The 25359-nt window shown below is 37.8% G+C and overlaps 1 protein-coding gene across 1 annotated transcript in view; it reads left to right on the plus strand.

Annotated features, from left to right (window-relative positions):
• CPNE4 (copine 4) overlaps nucleotides 1–25359 on the plus strand; it is a 418717-nt gene that overhangs the window by 261002 nt on the left and 132356 nt on the right. Inside the window, exon 3 of the mRNA XM_031940154.1 lies at nucleotides 10242–10421. Coding sequence (XP_031796014.1) covers nucleotides 10242–10421 — 180 coding nt within the window. The remainder of the gene's footprint in view (nucleotides 1–10241; nucleotides 10422–25359) is intronic.

A 25359-nucleotide genomic window follows, 5' to 3' on the forward strand; every position in this document is an offset into this window, starting at 1 on the left:
ACTACTACTACTACTACTACTACTACTACTACTACTACTACTACTTCCACTTCCTAACACTGCTGCTGCCACCACCACCATGCCTACTATCAACAATAATAGGAATAAGGACAGGACCTGTGATTTCATTGGTCCTTGAAAATCCCATTTGAAGAAAGTCTCTCTACTAATGTAGGTCAGTACTTTCTAAGACTTAATTTATAGTTTTAAAGGGTTATCTAGAATGGTATTGTCAAATTCAAATAGAAACAAACACCACTAAGCCATATTTAAAGATCCCTATCGACTTCGAAAACTGTAAATTAGCCACATTTTTGTTTTATTACATATTTATTTTGCTAAATATTTCCCAATTACATTTTAATCTAGACCAGGCTCACTTGGAAGTGTTGTAGGCCTAATACTCAGTAATACCTTGGGCCTAAAGCATTGAAAGTTTAAGTGGTTTGGTCAAATAATCAGATTTGAACCCAGGAATTCATAACTTCATTTGGTTCTTCCTAGAAAATGATTAGTGGACAAGGAAAGAATAGATAACAGGACTGCATATAACATCAAAATTTCATTTTCATCTCTTCTCCACCACAATATTTATTAAGTACCTACTGTATCCTTTCTGAAGTGCTAAGGAAATAAAGAAAAAATGTGAGATTGTTCTTGCTTTCTGGGAGTTTATATTCTATTGGAGAATTTTAGTCAATATTACATCCTTCATACATTTTTATTAGTTATTCATAATTAAGAAAATGGATCAATTATGGCTTCTACTATTATTACTATCCTGGCAATATATCTATTGGCTTTTTAAAGGGGAAATATTAGAATGAAAATTGCACCAATATAAAAACTTAAGAAGGAAAAGACCTGGACAATACAAAAGGAAAGCAATACACAATAGACAATTAATGTACCATCCAAATGTTGCCATTTCTCAATAAATGTTAATAGACTGGTGAACACTGAAAAATAGAACTGAATCCAGCAGTTATTTCTAATATGTCTGACTTTGCCTTCAACCAAATGCCAGAAATATTAATAGAAAGAGCCTTTTTTCTAATTATACAAATCTGCTTATTAGTGCATAAAAGGGAAATCTCAAAATGGGTTTGGGGAGTAAAAAAGGGAAGAGAGAGACAGAGAACTCAAGAAGAACTTCAGAAGAACTCATTCTTCTGAACTCTAATAAAGTCATGATCTTGTGACAGAAAGTCTTTGGTTAATTACCATGGAGAAGTCATTCTGCTTGGAGTGGGAAGTGAGTTGAAAATCCATTGCGATTAATTTTCTGTTTATCAACTTATTTATGGTCTACGTAAACCTAATAATTAAGAGGAAAGAAATAGTAGATAGGTGAAAATTTCAGGTACTAGGAAATTAAACCATTCACAAGATTGAAAAAATCTATTAGGCAATTAGACACCAAACCAAAAGTTTGAGATTGAATGATAGACAGGAGAATTCTGTCTAGATCTGCCTTTGGAAATTACCTGATCCTACCCACTGTCTTTTACTTTGAATTTGCATAGGGTTTTAAATTTTATAGAGTCACTTTTACATTCTTCCATTCAATTCTAACAAAAAATCCTTGTAAAGAAGATAGGAAAGGTATTATTATTCCTATTTTACAGACAAGGAATCAGAGGTCCCAAGGAATGAGGAGACTGATCAATGATATTTGAGAGAGTCAGCTATAAAATCCAGTTTCTGAACTTAAGTATATTCTTCTTTTTACAACATCACATTAATTCCAGTGATCAGGAGGAAACCTGAACTAGAGAAAAAGAGCACTGATTTTTGCAGTCAGAAGACACAAATTTAAAATTGGGGAAGTAATTTCATTTCTCAGGACCTCATTTCTTTATTTGGGGCAACTGCATGGAACAGTAGATATAATATAAGGTTCATCTTCCTGAGTTTAAATCTGGCCTCAGACAATTATTAGTCACGTGACCCTAGTCAAATCAATTAACCTAAGTTTGCCTCCATTTTCTCATCTATAAAATGGAATAATAATAGCACCTATCTCCCAGGGTTTTTTAAGGATCAAAAAAAATTATAAAGCCTGGCACATAGCAAATGCTATATAAATGTTAGTTATCATTATTTTTATCTATAAAAACAAAAAAAGATTAGACTAGTTGATATTTAAGATCCTAGCCAATTCTAAGTGGACAATGCTTAAAAGGACTTAGATTTCAGGACATCATGAGATGTCCTGGATAATTTAGAATTGAAATATTATCTGACTTGTCTTATCTTGGCAAAAAAGCTTCAATTTCTGAATTTGCAAAGGCAAAGAAATTTGGTAAGGACTTTTGGTATATGAGAAAACCTTCTTGTGATCCATGAAAAAAGCAATATGCAGGAAAACAAGGAGAGGAAAAACCCCAGAGCCTGAGAGTTCAGATAGGCTAGTTGTAGGACTGCAGTCTCTTGACTTCTTATAATACTCCACCTGGTATAGCCTTCCTGTACTAGTCATTGAGTAGGACCTCTTACTGGTGGTTAGTCAATAAATTTTCACCGGTCAATTGACTGTGAATAGAAGGGAGAGAGAGTGATTTAGACAGCTTTGTGAATTGGACTGTCCCCACGCCTTAAAGGAAATTCCATCATCTCTGCCTTTCCACTCTATAGCCTAGAGCTCCTGGTAATGGGAGCTCAGTGGGACTCTTTGTCTGGCAAGAGGCTGATATGGATTACAGGAAAGTAAGGAGCAGTGAGATGTGTGTGTGTGTGTGTGTGTGTGTGTGTTTGGGGGTGGTGGAGGGGCTGTCTCACAGAGTTATATGGTATCAGAGTTAGTGGATTTATCTGATCTATTTAATAAAGAGGCAAAATAAATAAATAAATAAAACTTAGCACCAAGGTGATCTAAGGAAAAGACATTGCCCTCTCTCCAAAGCAAATTGTCTCTTAAAGTATCCCTTGGCCCATTCATAAAACAATCTGTGATAACTAGAGGCTCTTTGGAAGAAAGCCAGTGACAGGCAAGGTTTCCTGGGCTGCCTGTTAACAAATCATTAGGACTCCAGCGAAGCTTTCTCACTCTCTACAGCTAATATTTATGGAGAGTCTCCAAGATTCCTGGCCTTCTTCTAGGTTTCCGGGATGACAATATTGAACCATTTTCCTTGAAGATTTGGTTCTGCATAACTGTCTAGAAAACTGTCCCTCTCTACACACCCACCACACCTCCATACAGAACATTTTCATGTATGGTTCCCACTCAACATTGTCGAGTGTTGGGATTTTTTCAGAATAAATATCCTGTTTTTCAGAACAAATAACTAGGAAAAATATGTATTTTTAGATCTATTATCTCATCAAGATTTATTATTGTAGGGGAGATATCTACATTCAACAATGATGGATATTATTTAGTGATGTACCTTAAAAAGGACCATGTTATTGTAGGAGAAGCAATAGGAATTGGGATTTCCAAGACCTAATTTCAAAGGTCATCTTAAATACTAATCACTTAATATTCCTGAGCCTTGGTTTTCTCATTTGTTAAATGGGTATGATGATAGTTCTATGAAAAACTTTGGACTTGGACTTAAAAAAATTACAGCATTTCTGCCTCTCTGTTTGAACTTAGTGAGTAAATGAAAATTATAATATATATAAAGCACATTACAAATCTCTAAGTACAATATAAATGTGAGCTATTGTTGTTATTGTTTTTGTTAGGGAAATAACTTCCCATTAATTAGAGCTATTCATCAGGGAAATGGGCTATTTTGAGAGATTGTGGGTTTACCAACTAGATTAGATGACCATTTGTTACATCTGTTAAAGTAGGAATTCCTTTAATGTATGAGTTGAATTGGGCAAGCTAGGTAGCCCAGTGGAGAGAGTGCCAGACCTAGAGTGAAGAAGGCTTGAATTCAAATCTGGCCTCAGGCACTTGATAGCTGTATGACCCCCAATCCATGTCATTTCACCCTTTTGTCTCATTTTTTCATCTAAAAAATGAACTGGAGAAGGAAACAGCAAATCACTCCGATATCTTTGCCAAGATAACCTCCAAAATGGCATCATCAAGAGTCAGACATGACTACAAAATGACTGAACTAAATAAGTGAGAAATTTCTGTCAAGGCTCCAGAGAATTACGATGGAGATACCATGTCCTCTATTCAACTTTGATAAGGGTATAGATTTTCATGAGCTACTTAATGAGTCAAGCACTCTGAAAAATAATTTATCAGAGTGAATAAAGTATAATTTATGAAATACAAGTGATTGAAATATTGTCAAGACCATCACAATCACAGAGACAGAGAATTTAGAATAATGACTTTGTTGTTCCTTTCTATCCAATCAATAGCTTATGATCAATAGGCCCTGCTATTAATATTATTAAAAAAGCATTTATTAAGCACTCTCTTAAGTGCTGGGGATACAGCCAGAAAACCAAGATGGGAGAGAGACTGCTCTCAAGTAGTTCATTTCCAAACGGAAGAGACAACACATATTGGAAGACTGTTGTGGGGATGATGGAAATAATCCATGGGATACAAAAGCAAAGCAGGTGGTGAGACATCATGTGTGCTTGCTCACCAATAGAAGTGAATATGGAAATCTCTCCCACAAAAAGCAGGAATGAAATATATAATTCCTCTCTAACCCTCCTTCCAACTGAAGCCTACTATTCTTACTTGCACCAAGTGTTATCATTAGTATATTTTGCATTTGGCTCCCCTCCAGCTGAAGTCAAATTTCCTTTCCCTTGTCTCTTAGTAGCTAAAATTCTTGCTGCTTTGGTTTTCCAAGGCCTCTTTCCTCTCTCTCATGACTCCCATTGCTAGCTAGGTCAGTCTACCCTAATTCCAGATAACCCAGATGCTGTGTCTCCCTACCAGACTAGGGTTGAGGAGAGAACGGGCTTTAGAGCTGCCTTTCAGTGACCAGGTGTACCATCCGCATCCTTGGTCCAAGCCAGAGTTCCAGGATCTCAGATCTGGAAAAGACATCACATTCTAGTCTGACCCATACCTAGATTTGGAGTCGGAATACCTAGCTTCTAATCCCAGCTCATCTGCTTGTTTCCTTTCTCCTTGCAATAGGATGCTAACTTAGCCAGTGAGGGGAATTCTGTGCATTAGTTTCCTTAAATTTTAGCAAACCTTTTGAAATGGTATTTTATCCTATCCATTTGAGGAAGATGAACAGATACGGATTAGATGATAATATGATCAGTTAGATTCCAAATGTGTTGGATGGCTGGGCTCAGAGTAGTTTTATTTTAATTTTTTTGGTTATACACGTATATTCATTTTTTACATATTTCTAGCTGAGTCATGTTGGGAGAAAAAAAATCAGAACAAAAGGGAAAAATCACAAGAAAAAAAGATGAACATAACATATATTGATTTATATTCAGTCTCCATAGTTCTGTCTCTGGATGCAGATGGCATTTTCTACCCAAAGTTTATTGGAATTGCCTTGGATCACTGAATTGATAAGAAGAGCCAAGTCTATCATAATTGATCATTGCAGAGTCTTGCTGTTGCTGTATACAATGTTTTCTGGTTCTGCTTCCCTCACTTAGTATCAGCTCATATAAATCTTTCCAGGCTTTTTCTAAAATCAGCCTGTTCTTCATTTCTTATAATAATATTCTATTGTTATATTACTAATAGTAATATTCTATTCCTTTAATATACTGTAATTTATTCATTCATTCCCCAGCTGATGAGCATCCCCTCAATTTTCAATTCCTTTCCACCACAAAGAGCTGCTACAAACATTTTTGGAACTGTGTATCCTTTTGCCTCTTTTTGATTTTTTGGGATACAAATCCAGTACTGAGATTGCTGGATTGAAGAGTATGCACAGTTTTATAGCCCTTTGGACATAGTTCCACATTGCAGCTTTTAATAGTTCCATATTAACATGACAGGAGGTCTCCAGTGGAGTCTCCCAGAGTATATTCTTGACCTTGTGTTGTTTTACATTTTTTATTATGACTCAATCAAGGTGTAAATGGTATGTCCATCAAGTTTGCAGATAATAGAAAATTGGAAGGAATAGTTAACACACTGGATGTCTCAGGATGCAAAAAGATTTGCTCAAGTGATGCAATTGGATTAAGTGGAAATTCAAGAGGAATAAGTATAAAGTCTTGTACCTGGATGTTTAAAAAATGATCCTTATACATAGAAGGTATGGGAAGAGGTAGCCATTTTTCTACAAAGAATCTGGCCCTAATTATCGCAGTCCTAACAGCCAGGTAGGGGGGCTTGCCACCTGGGAGACTGAGGCAGAACAATTCAAGAAAACTAATGCAGGGAAACTGAGGCATACCACTTCATGATAGACTAGTTGGCCATAAAGTCTCCCATTAAACTCTGATTGGGGAATATGTGTGTGACTTTGGGTAAATCATACAACCCCTGTGGGTCTCAGTCATTTATCTGTAAAATCCAAGATTGGAAGGAATGGTCAAGTAAGCCTTCCAGTTCTAAAACTATGATCCTAAGTGAAAGCCCTGTATCAAGGGCTGACATCAACATTAGGAGTATGTTCAAGTCTTCTACCTAACACATACTATCTATGGAACTCTAGATAAATTACTCTCTCAATGAGAGAGGTATCTCCTCAATTTCTAATTCCTTCCCATTGCAAGACGAGCTACTACAAACATTTTTGCACGTGTGGCTCCTTTTTACAAATATGACAAGGAGAAAAGGAGGAGAGGAAATAAGCATTTGTATAGTACCTATTAAATGCCAGACTTTTACAAATGTGCTAAGACTTTACAAATATCATCTCTTTTGAGCTTCACAACTTTGAAAAGTAGGCATTATTATTGTCCCCATGTTATAGTTGAGTAAACTGAGGTGGTTGATAGTTAAGTGAGACCTTTAAGGGTCACATAGCTAAGAAGTGATTGAAGTAGGATTTGAACTCAGGTTTTCCTGACTCCAGGCTCAACACTCTATGCACTGCAATACCTAGCTATCTCTAACAAGCCTTATCTTTTATTATGTTATGGACTTCTTTGGCTGGGTAGGGAAACATTGATTCTTTCTCTGAATAATGTTTTTAATGCATAAACATATAAAGTGATATATTGCATATATGCACATTATATAAAAATATGTAATATAAATAATGATATTCCAAATCCAGTGCTGTCTCCCTACCACAACAGGGGCTTGTTTATTTCCCTTGAATAATCTGCCATACTTGGCGAATGGGCAAGGGATTGGGCAAGCAGGCCTTAGAATTCTGACTGTCCCAATGGGAAAGTTTCCCCTCAATCCTTTTAAACATCAAATAGTAAAAACCAAATGCTCTTAGCCTGGGTGACCTTTCCAGAGGCTTGTTCAACCTTGGCACAGAGATGAGAGGAGGAGAGCATCCTGTCAATAAAAACTTCTGAGTGAAGTGCAAATTGCTTCAGGCTGGGCTAGGATTAGCCTCTGAGCTCCCTCCATGATGACAGGCAGCCAGCCCTGGGTGCAGAAACTCAGAATGACCTACAAAAAGGCTCCCCACTCTCTCGGGCTTTGCCAGCTTAGCGGGCAAAGGTGAGTTTCATGTGGCTTTTTTTGATTGCTTACTATTAATGTTCCAATTTACAGCTAAGGAGGAAAAAAAGCAACTGCTCCAGGCCCAAAAAGTCCACTTTCTTGTTTTGTTTGTTTTTGGTTCCAGTCCCTCCCCCATCCCCATCCCCATTGATCCTTGAGTGAAGTAGGAGGGCTAATCTTAAAGCCACTAGTTGGGGACTATTATCCTTCAAGTTAAGAAGTGTCTAGCCCTCACCTAAGCCCTCTGAGAATCAGTAGGGAAGAGGCTCAGTGAAAAGAAATGGTTGGCAAATGGTTGAAAGGAAAAGAGAAGAAAGGAGGGGGTAGGGCTGGTCACCTGCTATTGGGGGGGGGGGTTCAAAGGCTTGGTAGGTTTGTCCTCCTCCCCCCCCCCACATGTTTAGGACCTTGGAACAAGTGAGGGCAACTAATTGAAAACCTAAAATTGTCCTGAAAAAATTGTCTGTGTTGAAAAGACATGTGTACTTGGAGTGAACCAAGACTTGAGTTGCAATTGTATCCTAGAATACCCTCCCTCTTTTCCCTCTGTTCCTTGGGAACTCTATCTCCCCTCAGTGTTCAGTTCAACTTCTAAGTCTTCCCACAGGACCTTTCTGATATCCCAAGTATTTGAGCTCTACTCCCCTCTTTTACAGTGGAAGAAACTGAGGTTGACACAAGTTTAAGTTATCTGTTCAGGGTCACAGAGCTAGTAAAAGCCTAGATTGAGTCTATCCATTGTCACCTAGCTGCTATTAAAAAGGAGTGTCAGACTCAAATAGAACTGGAAGCCTAGGCCTCTATCAGAAACACACTCTTGTCACTGAGAATCGGATATGGAGGAAAATTTATTTAAAAAGGACCTTAACGAATCACCTTAATGGATCCTCTTGGGGAAGAGGGAGCCCTGAGCATGGAAGCACAGAAGCTTTATACTTGTTACTTTAACACAATCCCTCCCTTCAGAGACCGGATTGGTCTGTACCTTTCTGAGTTACAGTCTTTCTGGTAGGCCCACTATATGTTTCCCCCTAAATATATATAAACATGTTCCCCCTTCCTCATCATACATCCCATGTTCAAAAATGGTGGAAAATGCCTCTTATGAGATGTCATTTAATATTCAATTAGCCTATTAATCAGGCAGTAGTGATTTGGTCAAGTCAGGTCATTGACCTCAACTAGTTTGGTCTGGATCAACTATTATCTTAAGTTTGTGCTTTTCTCAAAACCAGAAGACTCTTTCTGATTGGCTGAATCTCCCTGTGCCTTCCTAGCTCCCCAATTCCTTGTTTGCTCAAGGTTTCTATTGATCGCTTAACCTCCCTTAACCTCTCACATTTTGAAAACCTCTTGGTCAGTGGATACCCACTATCCTACACTACTTTGAGGCTTGCAACAATTTGTGGAAACCCAACTTTTCAGTATTTCTCACACCCCATATTGATTTAAAAAACCTCAAAATAATATTAGCCATGTTTTATTGTATTTTTATTTGATTAAATAGTTTCCAATAACCAGGGGCAGCTAGGTGGCAGTAGATAAAATAGGTCCTAAATTCAAATCTGACCTCAGATACTTACTAGCTATGTGATCCTGGGCAAGTCACTTAATCCCCTTAATATTAAAAAAAAAAATAACAGCAACAAAACCCAGTTAACTTTTAATCTAGTTCTGATGCCTTCCAGGGATATAGCAGCTCCCAGAGGTTGGCCCCTCTGATTTTAAGAAATATTCTTGATTCTAACTTTCCATCCTAAAATAGAGATCATTTTTAAAATATTCTCCTAATTTGTTATTAACTCATTTTCTTTTGTGTCCAGCTCTTCTTGACCTCTTTGGAGATTTTCTTGGCAGATACTGGAATGGTTTGCCATTTCTTTTTCCAGCTCATTTTATAAGAAGGAACTGAGGCAAACAGAGTTAAGAAACTCATCCAGCTAAGAAGTGTCTCAGGCTGGATTTGGACTCAATTCTTCCTGACTCGAGGCCTGACTCTTCATCCACTTCATACCATATCGTTGCCCTATTCTCCATATAGTCCCATATAGTCATTTGAAATTTACATTTATAATGATAATGGTAGTGATAACTGCTGCCTCTATTATCTTATTTTGATTCTCATAATGATGTTAGGAGGGAGATACTTTGGGAAAGAGATGACAGCCAACATTTACATCCCACTCTATGGACAAGATCCATTTAATCCTCCAACTCAATGAAGGAGTTACCTTTTGTGGGAGGGGGAGAAATCTTAGAACTGTGACATCATCAGTGTCTGGAGTTCCTGGTGAAGAAATTCCTCTGCATCTTTATTAGAGAATTATCTGGGGATAGTTAAAGGTTAAGTCACTTAGCCAGGGTCAGATGTTGCCGGACTTGAATTAAATGTAAGTTTCCTAGATTCTTCCTTTCCCATTATATGTGGTGCCTTTCTAGGTCAGTGTTATAGGGATTACCCAAATTTGATATCTGTGTCGAGAGAGGCACAGTGATGGAGCCATGGTCATTGAATAAATATTAGGTGGTATTTGAACCCAGCTGTCTCCTGACTCCAAAGTCAAACTGTGCTGTGTCTTCTCCTTTGGAAGTCACTTTCATCATCATATTTGGGATCTCAACAATTTGGATCCGCTCCTCTCTGGCAGTTAAAAAGGAAGTACAGGATGATCAGTGTGGGTTGTGTCTCTCCCGACAGGTGGACCGAACAGAAGTGATTCGAACTTGCATCAACCCCGTTTTCTCTAAGTTGTTTACGGTGGACTTTTACTTCGAAGAAGTACAGAGACTACGGTTCGAAGTCCACGATATCAGCAGCAATCACAATGGACTGAAGGAAGCCGACTTTCTTGGTGGCATGGAGTGTACTCTCGGACAGGTCAGTTCCCATCCCTCCCTCCTTTGGTTCTTTCTTCTTTCCCTCCTTTGTTTCCATGAGGATCTAGCCAACGTTGACTAGATTTTATTGAAATCCAAACTGTTTGAGGTGATGTGAGTGACAATGAGATGTGGGTCCCACCTTAGATAATTCATGTTAGTTATTCCACCAGTATCTGGAATCGGTAAAGAAACTCACCCAAGCCTGGTATTAACATAGTCTTTAGAACTTCATCACATCTGGGGTTGCTTAGGAATATACCCTACATTCAGCACCAATGGTCAACTAAGGCCATTTTTAAGGTATATAATTTCACCTAAACTTCAATTTTGAGTGTTTCTTCCCAAACTCATCTTCCTGACTCTCATGCTAAATAAGTTTCTTACATCTATGAGGATGCATCTCTGTCTACTATATTGTATCACCATATAATATGTGTGTGTTTATGCTTTCATTTATCTGCTTGTGCTCTGCATAATAATAATGCTCTTGTTTGTATCGGCTTCCCCAGTACCAATTTCCTGGAAATTCTTGAATCCAGGTCTTTGTTTTAACTTGAACCTGGAGACTAAATAAAACAGAAATAATATGAGATATTTAGGGATGTAGAGTGGTAAAAGTTTGCATAGAATCTTGAATATCTAATTAAAGAGACTGAACTTTATTTAGAAGATTATAGGCAACTGGGATAGTAACATCATAACTGTGGATAAGAAAGATTATTGGAAGTTGGATAAGAGAAGAAAGTGCTGATAGAAAGCTCTTAACAATATTTGGGGCAAGTGGGTAATGGTGATCTGCACTAGAATGTAATCAATAAGAGTAAAGAGGAAGGAATAGATGTAAGAGACATTTCAGAGATGAAATCAATAGGACTTGGCAACTGACATTATGACATAATTATGTTATGACATGATCAAAGGGGGAAAAGTCAAAGATAACCCCAAAGTTATGTTTTATTTTTGTATTCTCTTCCTCTAGCTTATGTCTTTTAACTAACCTCTAAAGTTCTGTCTATAGAAAGTAGCTCCTCTCTCTAATTTACTCAATAGTTGAGATTATGTATTCTAATGAGTCCCTAAATCTTTATCTACATCTCTGACCCCCCCAACATGTACTCCAGCTCCATATTTCTGACTCTCCAGAGAACATCTCTAACTGATTGACCTGCCATCACTTCAAATTAAATATATCTAAAACAGAAGTCATCATCTCTCCCTTCCAACTTGGCTTAATGTGACTTAGTTGATTATAATTGGCTCCCTTTGGCTGAGCTGCTGCTGGGAGACCAAGCCATATTAAATCAAAATCCCCATCTCTCTCTACAGTCACCAGGGATTGTGTGAGAAATCCTATGAGAGTACTTTTTGGCTGCTATTAGGAAATGAACCTCTTGACACCTTCTGGGTAGATCTGACTTTTCTCAAAGAGGTTCATCTTTTGTGCTCATGCCAAATTTTCTACTTTATAATTGGCCTGAAAATCTTTGCATTTATTGGACTGTTGGCTCAAAGAGAGCCCGCCTTATTTGTCTCTCCTGAAACTAATAACTAATTACTCTAATAACTCCCAGCAGTTATTAGAACATCCCCTTTTCTAAAATTTCTTTCTATTTACTTATATACATCTGTCAGTAATCAGTATCAGTAATATTTCATTTTTGGTGTCATATAGACCTGGCTCCTTGTACATACTCAAATACATCTGTGGTCTCACTGATGTTCCCACAAAATGTCATAAACCTATCCATTCCTGGGCCTTTCCTGAGTGGTCCTTGTCAAATCATCCTACAACCTGACCACAGGAAGTTTACCGAACATGCTCAGGACCTTCTTCCACTTCTCTTGACCTTAATGGAGTACCAGTAGAGTAGGTGGACTATTTATTGGCTATAATAGGTACTTAATAAGTGTTTATTGCCTTTCCTTTTCATGTAACTTTGGGTAGGTTTCCATGTTGTTGGTTTGGAATCATTTTTTAGCTATGTCTGACTTTATGACCCCATTTTGGATTTTCCAAAGATTTGAATTTCCAAAGATTTCCAGAGATTTGAATTCAGGAAGATGAATCAGCCTGACTCCAGACCTGGCATTCTCTTCTCTATGATACCATCTAGCTGACCTTGGTTTCCATGAGAGCTAGTGAAAAGACAGGCAATGTCTGGCTCTGTGTCACCCTTCATATTCTAGTAAAAGGGATGATGACCACAGCCAGCAGCCACAGTGACTGTTTCATATCTCTTATTTCTCTTTCTCTTTTTTGATGAGATTTCCTTAATTACATTTGATCTTCCAAACAGTTGTTAAATTAGGCTATCATAGAACACTAAAACTGGAAATGACCATAGATAACACCTAGTATCAGCCTCTTGTTTTATAGACAAGGAGATGGTTCCAAAGAAAACACAATTAGAACAACTTAAAACCTAACCTATCAAAATTGTAATATGCATTTTTAAAAAATCTGTATGTAATAAGACATGTTATGGCTCTCCCTGTCTTTTACTGTTTTATTTCTATTTCTCTATGAAAATGCTCACTTGGAGTTTTAGGAATTTGTTATTAAAGTTCAAAAGAAAAGACATAAAAACTTAAAAAGAGTTGAGGAGATGGAAGCTTAATGAGACTGAGCACCCAGTCATAGGGCTGATTAATGGTAATTCAAGACTCTGGGCTATTTGAGATAGTGAAAAAGGAATCTGGATTTGGAACCACTAGACTTGACTTGGAATCCTAATCTTTATCTTCTGATATTGAACTGGCTCTTTCTCTCTCTGGCCTCAGTTTTTTCATCTGCTAATTGAAAGGATGATACTGGTTAATTCTGATTCTTCCTTTTAATTTTATATTCTGTGATTCTAGTCAGTGATACATGTTAGTGCTCTTCCCAGCTTGTTAGACAATTGGTAAATTTATAGTGTAAGCATTTATATCTCACAAATTGTCAAATTGTGCAAATCAGGGCTTGATATATTGTATTGTTAATTTAACCCCTCTGCATCTGATTTTGTTATTTCTATTGTAAAATGGGGATGACAACACTTTTGTTCCTCCTCGAACATTTTTGTAGTACTTTAAGATTTACAAAACGTTGTCTGTTATCTCGTTTGTTCTTTGCAACAAGCTTGTGAAATAAGTGCTACCCATGTTGCAGATGAAGAAACTGAAGTTGAGGGACATTGAATGATTGCCCAGGATCCCTCAGTCAGTGTCTGAAGCTGAATTTGTATTCAGACCTTCCTAACTCCAAGTCTAGCACTCTATGCACAGTCGCACCTAGCAGCTCTCTTCCAGAAGACCTGAGCCCAAATCCTTTTGTGACTTGGGCAGTTATTTAGTCTCCTGATACCCTGAACCACTCCCAGAATGGTAGTTTTTAACTTGAGGTCCATGGATTCTCTGGATATAATGGGGGTTCCATGTACATAACTTGGGAGTCTTAGGCTCTATGAATAGATTGGGGGAAGATTTCATAAGAAAAAGAAACTTTATTTTCAGGAACACCTGATTGAAATTTAGCATTTTTTCCAATTATGAGGTTTTCTTTTTAAACAACCATTATTCTGTGAAAGGCTCCATAGAATTCACTAGACTGCCAAAGGTGGTGCATGATACAAAATCAGGTTTACAACCGCGTTCTAATAGCTAGGGATGAATTGCCTATATGTATTGGTGAAAGGAGTTTCCACTGTGGAAGTTCCCAACAATAAGAAAAATCTCAGGTACAGCTCTCCCCCCTCCCCTAGAAAAATCCCTACTTAGATAACAAGGTGGCAGAGAGAAAAATCTTCAACCTTAAAGGGCTATCTCAATGTCAGCTATTATTGTCAGCAATGTTTACATTGATTTATTAATCACACTCTGTCGTGCTATGTGAAATGCTGGCATCTCTGGTTTTTCTTTGAAAATGACAGATGAGAACCAACATCCTTTCCCTTATAAAGATGCTTCATTTCCCCCCTCCTATGCGCACACAAGCGCGCACACACACACACACACACACACACACATATCAGTGGTGAGGATCTTTATGCATCAACACCCACTGAAAACTTGTTTATCCTTATTATTTTTTCACCAAGTCATATGCTTTTTGATTTGGGGATTTAAAGGCAAACACAGGCAGCTTCCTCTTTGTTCCAAACAGCATACACCATCCCTGGTTTCTTCCAAAGTCCTTATTCACTAACAGAGTCAAGGACAACCCAGTATTGTGGAGATGAAGATATCATGATCAAAAAAGAAAATATTTATCGAGTGTTTATGGAGGATAGAGCACTGTAAAAGAATAATATTGCATGCTGCCCTGAAAGCTTTGGAAAGGATTTGGATTGTGCTTTGAGATATTTCCTTTTGTAACTTTAAGAAGATTACAATCCATTTATGTAGCAGAAACTTTTGTCCATTTGCTCTTACTGCTCCTTTCTTCATTCTCTTTTATGATGTCTCCTCTCCTTCCTAGCTACTCCCCATATTTCCCCTTCGCTCCACACAATCAAGGAAAAATACAAGAAATCAGAATTTCCTTTCTCTAGAATTCTATGTCCTGGACCAAGTGATTCACTTTATGTTGAATGAACGAATGAAACATTCAATGCTTGCTATGTACAAAGCGCATCCAAAGAACAGTAAGAGAATCCCTACTTTCCAGGAGCTCAGAGGGATGACATGCATAGAAGACGTCATCTATAAAACCAATGGGAAGGTCCTGTGGTCCTCAGGGGCAGCAGCAAAACAGAAGCTAATGGTTCTTCTTTAATGTCATTCCACTGATAAAATCTTATCTCTTTCTGATGTTGAGCCATCGGACAGAACCTAGGACTTTGGTGAGAACTTTCTTTTCTGGATCTTCAGTAGCCTCTGTGGGAGCAATGTTCCAAGCTTTATTTCCACAGGGATGGCTTTAAGGATGATGGCAGAGAGTACTGGGCTGGAAGTCTGGCTATTCCCAAAGTTCTTAGGTTCAAGGTTCGTTAGCTGTTCTCATTGGCCTCTGACAGGAATGGTAGGAAAGATGATGGTGAGGATGGTTTGACTCACCTGAAACATGCCATTTCTGTCTCCTTCAGGGTGACTTACTCTTCCAAATGTATGGCATTTCATCTCTCTCCTTATTTCATACACTATCCTCCAAGTTTGGAACACTCTCCCCCTTCATCCATTTCCACTGTTAGAGCTCCTAGCTCACCTTCAAGGCTCCATTCTCCTCCTACAAGAGACCTCTCCTGAGTTCCCTCAGTGGTTAGCACTACTTCTCAAATTTTATAGTATTTTTTTCCATTAACTTATCTATGTACATGTCATTACTTCCCAAGAGAATATAAGCTTCTTGAAGGCAAAGAATAGAGCTGAAGTTTTATTGGTAGAGGTTGAGTCCTGCTGAGGTTAAATGTCCAAGGGGATACAGTTGATTAATGGCAGACCAGGATTCTGGATCACATAGTCTAGGGGTTCTCAATCTTTGATATTTCCTTGCACTCTTCTGGCAGTCTGGTGGAGTCTGTGGATCCCCCTTCAGAATAATATTTTTAAATATATTTGGGATTTCCAAAAAAGCTGATTAGATTGAAATACAGTTTTTCAAATACTTTTAAAAAGTAAGTTCATGGACGCCAAGAAAAGAATCCCTGGTCTAATAGAAAAGTATATTAGAAATTTTTTTCTACCAATGAAGGCTGGTACTTTCTCTAGTCTTAATGACTTGCTTCAAATCCTCAGAGCTTAAGTTAAATGATTTGCCCATAGTTAGGACATGTTAGTGACAGAAACTGAGCCCAGATCTTAGATGCAAGACTGGTTCTCCATTACATTGTACCATACTACCTTTCTTGAAGCTGAAAGATATATTGGCAGTCTGTCTTGTCTTGTCCTACCTTTAATACTTTCAAGAAGGTTTAGGATGTGGGAAATGTTGAAATCCTTACAAAGAAACCCTAAAGACAGATGCCAGGCCAAGAGCCTAATAGTGCCTTGAAAATAGTAGGCACTTTAAAATAAGTATTGAATTGAATTTACAAGAGAAAATGAGTCTTTTGGGATGAGTAAGACCTATTTTGGGGACTAGAAACTGAGAAGTTGTTGAAGGTATCTAAGCAGGGCATGGTTTGAGTTAAGAACAAGGAATTGAGGAGTAAATGGCATGAGTCCTAAAAATATTATAAAGGGAGAAGGAATAGGGTGACCAAAATAATAAAGGAGTGAAAGAGAAAGAAGGTTAGAGAGAAATATTATAGTTGATCTTATATTGAAGTAAAAAAAAAGTAGGTACCAAATTGCTTACTGTCTCAGGGAAGGGAATGGGAAAAAGAAGGAAGAAAGAGAATTTGAAACTCAAAATTTTTTAAAAAAATAAATTTTAAAAATTGTTTTTACATATTACTGAGAATAAAAAATAAAATGTTATTTTAAAAAAATATTTTAAGAAAACAGCTAAATGGTATAGTGGTGAAAGCAATGGTCTTGGAGTCAAGCAGATCTAGGTTAAAGTATTATCTCAGACATTTACTGACTGTGTGATCCTGGACAAAATGGCTTAACCCCTCAGCCTCAGTTTCCCAATATATACAATGAGAATGATAAATAAATAATACTTCACAAGGCTGTTGTAAAGATCAACTAAAATAACTTACAAAGTGCTTTGCAAACCTTAAATGATATGTATTAAGATTGGTTACTATTAATGTATGATTTTAGTTTGACACTTTTCCTCCCACTCTTTGAAATGTTCCAACCTTTATCTTTGTAGGATTTTTTTGTTTAAATTAAAATGTGAGTTTTTCTTCTTAATTATATAAGGGAAGGAATTTTCCTTTATAAATAATAAGATTTAGCGCAAGGAGAGACTTTAAAGATCATAAGACCCAGATGGAGAGCTTTTGGGTTCTTTAGAAATTATCTTTTATAGCCCTCCGATGGGGACACCAAGGCCAAGATAGGTTAAATCACTCACCCACAGTTAAACAGGGAGCCAAGAATTAAACCCAATTCCTCAGTCTCCAAAGCTTTCTTCTCTCTCTTCTTTCCCTGACACTCAAGTACAAAAAGGTGCTGCCTCTTGTACTCTAAAGTCCTGAAGGAACAGGAAATTGTGACTTGGGTCCACCAAGCTGACTTTGTTGCCCTCTCTCTTAACAACAAACTTGCATTGGCCTGAAGCCATGGGAAAGAACGCTTAGCCCAAGGGGAAAGAAAGTAACAGTCTTGAGTATAATTAGGATACATATTAAAACATGAGTTCCAATGGAATAGATGCAGGAAGGTTTGGGGATAAGAGTCCAAATGAGGAAATATGTCTCCATTAACTGAACACATCAGCACTCCGTAAGCCCTGAGTTGTTATCAGATGAGATTTGGGCATGATGGAATAGAAGGGTAGAAAAAATTGGATTAAGGATGTTTTAATAGCTGTATACTTCTTTTGATTCAGTGTGGAGGGCATCCTGGGATTTCAGCTAGAAGAAAAGACATTAGGTAAATGAGCCCTTCTCCTCCTCTGCCAAATCACAGAAAAAAAATTCCTCCCCAAAAGTCACTATACTAAACTTCCAACTCAATGAGATGTTATTTCCTAAAACAATCGAAAGTTGCAGGGTCTTTGTTTCTGGGATTGAAGTTTAAAACAAACAAACAAAAAAAAAACCTGTGCTTCATGTTGATACTAGAACTCACTATCTAACTAAATTGGAGTTGAGCATGTCTTTACTTTCCTGTAACAATAGACAAATAAACAACATGAAAATTGCAACTTAGAAATGAAGGATGGATTTTTTCCCTCTTCAATTTTCCCTAAAAGGACTACAGGGGGATGAATGCTTGGCTTAGTGCCAGAATAAAGGTGTGAATCCTGAGTTCTACTGTCTATAAATTGTGATCTTAGACATCTCAGCCTCATTTTTTGTTGTCTATTAAAGAAAAATAAGGTAAGGGGAGATAATCATTAAGATCCTTCCAATGCTTTGTCTACTTATGAGTTTCTATGAGTTCCAATGGAAAAAAGAAAAGAAAGAAAGAAAAGAAAAGAGAGGAGGAGGAAGAGAGGAAGGGAAGGAGAAAGGGAGAGAGGGAGGGGAAGGGGAAGGAAGGAAGGAGAAAAAGAGGTAAGGAAGGAGGGAGGGAAACAGAAGGAAGCTTTAAAAATCTAACCCAATAAAATATTTATTTAGTGCCAAGTATAATACTTATTATACTAGGTATTAGGAATGTAAACACAAAGTGATGAGTAGTACCTGCTTTTAAGTAGCTTACATTCTGTGGGGAGGACACAATATGTCAGCAGATTTGTATGTGTTCCACCCTTCTCCTGATCTAGCTCTTCTCCACATGCTGGTTTTTTACCGAAGGCAGATGAGGTCATGTCTGCACATGGTAGTCTAGAACCTTTAATTAGAGATTCAGAGCTGGAAATTTGGTTTTTAGACCTAGAATCACCCAGTCCCTTAGAAGACACTCTCAGGTGACCTTAATAGAATTAGAGAAGAAGATATGAGGAGCACAAATCTCCCATCTCATCCTTCGGCAGAAGATTGAGCTGTGTGGGCTGCATGACAAGAGTCAGGTGGATTCATGGCTGGTTGAGCAACTTTATTGAAGATTGATGATTAATGGCTCCGTGTCAGGGTAGGTACCAATTTCTCCCAAAGACAAAGGCCCATCTTTCCAATAGCAATGTTTTCTGATGTTGTTTGGCTCTGAGACATAAAAAAAATCCAGTCATCTCAGAGTTCAAACTGAGTCTCACACAGAGGGTGATGAAAAAGTACATGGTGGGTGTGAGCAGTTTCCAACACATCACAAATAAAGAGCTAGGAAGATGTGGTAGACAGAAATGGGACTAAAACCTGTGATTTTGTTAGTGTAAAGAACTTGAAGATATTCCCTTCATTGAGGAAGGTCAGGACCTTTTTCTTCATCTCATAATCATGAAGACTTTTATAGGACACTCGGATTTTGATCTGCTCAAAGACACACAACAGTTTTTGTCAAAGGCAGGACTCAAACTCAGGTCTCCCTAGTTCTAAGGCCAATTCTCTATCTAGCATTACCTTTCTGCCTCTTGGAATAAAGGCCATTTTTAAATAAATTTATGATTGAAAAGGAAGATGGGCTGGTCAAAGGGCAAGAAAAAGGAATAATTAACGAACAGCTGATATGCTTCTCTGGTGTCCTTTCAATGTAAGAAAAAAATCAAGGAAGGCCTTTAGTAAGTCAGGAAAGTTCCCATGATAAATTTGTGGAGAGACATCAGCCATAAGTTCACAGAAAGCCCAACCGTAGATGGACTCCAAAATGAGATCTTGTATCATTGAACTAGGAGGAAGTCTTTTATGTGATACCACTGAGAAGTATCTTCATCACTTCCCTGTTCAGTGTTTTTATCAGTCATTATTAAGGACATTGAACGCATGTGTATTAAAGTGACAGTTATCAGAAAGCCTTGGGAAGTTAGCTATCAGGATCAACAATTCAATTGCTAGTCTGGAAATTTGCACAAAAACAACACAATATGATTTATTGTGGATAAGTATAAAGTCTCATGTTTAGGTTAGAAGCAAAGTATAGAATAGGAGAGTCCTAGCTTGATATGGAAAGAAACCTGGAGGCTGCTGCTAAAATAAAATATAATATTAGACCATATAAATGAATGGGTAGCATCCAAATATAAAAGGATTGCCATGTCACTGACTTGGAAACACTGATCAAGCTGTCCAGGAAATGTCTGGGATGTATCTAATTCTGAGTGTCCCACTTTTAGGGGCATTGGCAAATTTAAATTATGTTGAGAGGAGGGTGATCAGAATGGTGAGGATTCTAGGAGCAATGTCAGGTGAAGAGTGCTTAAGGAAACAGGGAATATCCATATAAGAGGGGATTTTTGCAGCTCACGCCCCTCAGCACAATTGATATAGAGACCATTGATGGACACAGAGAAGATAGAGACAGGAGTGGGGGGAAAAGAGAGAGAGACAGAAATGAATAATGATTGGTCATGTTCCCAGCTGACCATAAAAAATCAGGCAGGCAATTGGAGTGAGTCTAAACCAAAAGAAACCTATTGAAGAAGATGATTTTTTTTTTCTGCTCCCCAATCATCATAGTGTTTGGCAGCAAAATCCTGCTGGAAAACTAGAGTTTGAGACACAATTGTGAGAGAAAAGACATAGCCATAGAGAGGCAGTCACTTGAGACCAGAAATAGATTCAAGGGTTATAACCTTTGACAGCAAAAAATCAAAAATCAACCATCCCTGGCAATTAAGGGTTAAGCTGTGAAAATGAAATTACTCTAGAGGTTTAGCTAATTAACCTGCCAGCAGAGATGCTGTGGCCATGGGGATATTTATAAGAGCATTCCACAAGAAGAGAAAAAAGCATCAAGGTCCTACAGTTCTGATGTTGGGATTTGACTCGACCAAATGTATTTCCTATGTATGTGCCTCATTAACAATATGCTTTTAAGTTGATGCCTGCTTTTCCCATGAAAACTGAGTGTGCCTCAAGTTTGGGTTTGTGGAGAATGCTGTGTTAATTACGATTTTTTACATGACATCTTGGTAAAGACTTTCACTAAGAAGCAATTATGTCTGATGGCTGACTATTAAGAGAACACACATAGGCTGGGGCTCATGAAGAGTTTTAGAAGTATAATCCCACAAGTTTTCCCCTAGAAGCAATCCTCTGGAAACCTTGAATAAAAATGTAAAAAGAGGGATGATTCAGGTAGGGTTATAATTGGTGTAAAGAATAAAGACCTGTTGTTATAGGGGAGATCAAGAACAATGTAAAAATGATAGTTGTTATCTTCTATTATGGAAAATGAAGTAGGGTTAGTTTGTTTCATGGAAAGCACCAGCTTTATCACTTAGGATTATCATGTAGTACTCAGGGTTAGAAGGGATCTTGGAGATTGTCTATGGATCTTGGAGATAACCCCTTCATTTGACCAAAGAAGAGACTGAAACTCTGATTTACTTGCCCTGAGCCACCCAGGCAGTAAGCAGCAGTCAGCCTTCAAATCTGGTTCTTTCTAGTCTCTCCAAACTCACTTCTCTTTAACACCATATTCCTATTTTAATAGGTAAACTCTATAAACAGATTTTAGTTTAATATGATGAAGAACATTTTAATCAATTCAGTAACCAGTTATCAAACATCTAGCACATGGGTTGCCAGGTTGTGTTGTACCCTAAGAATACAGCCACAAGAGTGAAATAAATATCCATTGCCCTCATGGAGCTTACATTCTACTGGGGAGAGGAGATATGTAAACACAGTCGAATACAAGGTATATATAAAATAATGCATCATTCCAAGAGGGAGAGAACACACAGAATTAGGGGAATCAATCACAGTAAAAGGAAAGATGGATTAGTGTTCTAACATTTAGAACAATAAGGGAAGATTCTGTCTTAGGATATAGATGCCCCATGGCTGAAAGTCAGTCATTAAATCAATAAATGTTGAGTTAACATCTACTATGTGTCAGGGACTGTGCTAAACCCTGAGAATACAAAGAAAGGAAAAGCTTCTGTGTTCAAGGAGCTCATAGTCTGATGGTAGAGATAACATCCACACAACAAAGGTATAAACAAGCTCTATATTGAAGAAATGGAAGATAATCCATGGGAGAAAGATGGTAGTAACAAGGGAGAGTGGGAAAGGCTTGTTGAACAAAGTAGACTTTTAATTGGGACTTAAAGGAGGCCAGGAAACTCAGGAGATAGAGATGAGGAAGGAAAGGAATTTATGCATAGGGTATATCCTCAAATAGAGACTAAGTGACCGTCATTTGTTTGTTGTTCAGTTGTTTTGCAATTGTGATGATCTTCATGACCCCATTTGGGGTTTTGGGGGCAAAGACACTACTTTGATTTGCCATTTCCTTCTCTTGTTCATTTTAGAGATTAGAAAACTGAGGCAAACAGGGGTAAGTGACTTAGTCACACAGCTAAGTTATTGAGACATTAATACACTGTTGGTGAAATCACACAGCTAAGAAGTATCTGCGGCTAGATTTGAAATCAAGAAGATGTGTCTTCCTGACTTCCATTTCTGGCACTCTCTCCACTTTGCCACCTAACTGCCTGAAAGACTGTCAAGGATGCTAGAAATGGACATGTGGTGTTAGAATGATGAACTAGAATGAGGATTCCTTTCCATCCTAAAGCCATTATTGGAATGGAGTCTTTTTCTTGGGGTCTATACTCAGTTGAGTTTTTCCAAGTTAGTAGGAGGAGAGGCTGGGAAATCAATCAATTGATCAGCAAGTATTTATTAGGACGTGACAAGCACCGAGCTTATCTCTGGGGATACAAGTACGAAAAATGTACCAGGAAACAATCCATCCTTATAATGAGGCACACAAATAGGGAAGGAGAATGGAATAAGCATTTATTAATCATCTATATGTCAAGCTCTGTGCTAAATGCATTTATAACTATTACTTCAAGTATAAATGTAAAAATAGAACAAAAATTTCAAATATTCACAAAAAATAATACAAAGGGGAAAAAGAGAATTCAAAGATATGAAAAGAGTAATTAATATTTATGTGAATAATCACCCAGCTTCTTAAACTGGGAGGTCATGACCCCCTATGAGGCCTCATAATTGAATACTGGGGTCACAAAATTGTGATTTATTATCAGTAAATGTTTGATTTATATACCTATCTTATAAACCTATATACCCATGTCATATAAAAATTTCTTGGACAAAAAGGGTCATGAGTGGGAAAAGTTTAAGAAGGTCTGAATTATTATACCTAGAAAAGAAGAGAAAAAAGGAAAGAGGGAAAGGAAAAGGACAGAGCCAGATTTCCTGGGGAGTACAGCTCTGATATCAATCAAAATACAGGAGCTGGGCAACTTCAGACAGTTTTATGGTGATGTGGACAAGGCAATAAAGACATCTGGATAATTGAGCCTCCCCAAAGTAAAAAATGTTTTTTGTGATTCAATCACCCTCATGGGCCATGTAGTTAATTCAAAGGTTGTTATTTTGCTTGAAGTTTTGATATCCAGGTTTCTTATTACCATTCATCAACTGCAACTGGACTTGACGCATTAATCAGACATCTTGTTTCTTCTTTTCTTTCTCATACTGACATATTAGGTCAATTGTACTGCAATCTAAAAGGACTTAGTGAAACTTTATCAGCCTTTGATGAATGGAAATTTGAGCTTTGGGGCTTCAAGATCTCTAGTTTATGGACCTGGGTGGGATGTTCACTCAAAGGGAATTATTTATCTTATCAACACTAGCAGCAGAATTTCACAAGATGTGCCTTCAATAACCTGGTATCTGGTATATTATACTAGTGATTTGAAAATGATAGCCCATAGCCACTACATTTCATGTAGTGACAAGCAATCAATTCCCCTGCTTTCAGTGTCCTTCATGAAAGATATTCTCTAACTGTGCAGAATTGCTGAAAACAGGAATAACAAGTGTAGTGGTAAATGAAACTCCTACACCAATCTAAGAGGAGAGTCTGTACTATATACCTTTGATCCCTGTCCTCTGCCATGCAACAGAGGCAGGATACTATAGAAAAAGAGGTTCGACTCTTGGCAGAGAGACCCCAGGTCAAATCTTAATTCTGATGCAGCTTAGAACTCTCCTTGAGCCTCAGTTTCTCATCTGTAAAATAAACACTGCTTCTCTAGGATGGCACCTCCCATCTTCCCTCTGCAGCCTTTCAGGGGCATGTCCCAACCAACCTGTAAAGTTTGAGAATGAGGAAGCAGAGCTCCTCACACCAGAAACTGACATCTTGTTTTTTATTATAAGTCCTTCAGAACTGTTTAGATCGTTGTATTGTTGAGAATAGCTAAATCATTCACAATTGATCAGGTTATAGTATTGCTGTTACCATGTACAATGATCTTTTGGTTCTACTCACTTTACTTTGGATCAATTCATGTAACACTTCATTTCTTATAGCACAATAGTACTCTATCACAATCATCCATTTTGAGCTACTCTCCAGTTGATGGACACCCCTCAATTTTCAATTCTTTGCCACCATTAATAGAGCTGCAATAAATATTTTGTCCACATAGGTCCTTTTCTCTGGAAGTAGCCAATTCTGCTGCTGATTCAATCATTCCCAAGTCTGTTGCTGCTTTCCTGGGGCCCAATCTGTTCTGGTGTCGCTTGTACTTCCCTCTCAACTCAGTGTGACAAACTTTTCTTGCTGACCATCTAAGTCGTTTTGGCTGAGAAATTGTTTCACTCTGTCCTTTTGTGGGTTCTGCCACTTCAGAATTTGTTTTGGTTATTTAAAGTTGTTTGAAGGAGAATTTGGGAAACCTCAGGTTGAGTCTCTGCCTTTTCTCTGTCATCTTGACTCCATCCCCAAACTGAGCTTTTACATCAGAGTAGACAAAGGGAGCTTGTGGTTCTAATCTAAAGTGAACAAACTCCTACTGTTCTTGAATGTTCTGCTCAAGAGCTATTCAAATGCATAAGGTTAAATTAAGATTGGTAGAATTCCTTTGGAGTCAGGCACTCAATGGTTACACTCTGGGTCCCTAAATGCATGTCCTCCCTCCTCTGAGTGATTGGGGCTGATCTAACCAGTCTTTATCATCTAAGCTCCTGCTGAGCCTGTTTATAAACTGATCATTTGTTTCTCTCTGCTTTCCACTCCATCAGTTGACAAACAAATTCAGCTCAGACCAGGTTAAAAATCCAATAATCTGAAAACAAACAAATAAAAAAAAAAAACTCTATGCATTTGTTTCCCAAACTAAATAAAACCAAAAACAAGAATGAAAAACATCAGCCCATGACTGAAGCCACAAGACGATCATCGGATACTTTCCTAAAGTACCAGATTTCTCTTGCCCTTAAGGCCCTTCTCTCCATCATCCCAGAAATATGAGTTAAACCAAAAGCATTCTACATAAAGCCTCTCTCACCAATATCCTGACAAAAGAA

The sequence above is a fragment of the Sarcophilus harrisii genome, chromosome 5 (genome assembly GCF_902635505.1).
Source record: "Sarcophilus harrisii chromosome 5, mSarHar1.11, whole genome shotgun sequence".
In the NCBI taxonomy this organism is placed as follows: domain Eukaryota; kingdom Metazoa; phylum Chordata; class Mammalia; order Dasyuromorphia; family Dasyuridae; genus Sarcophilus; species Sarcophilus harrisii.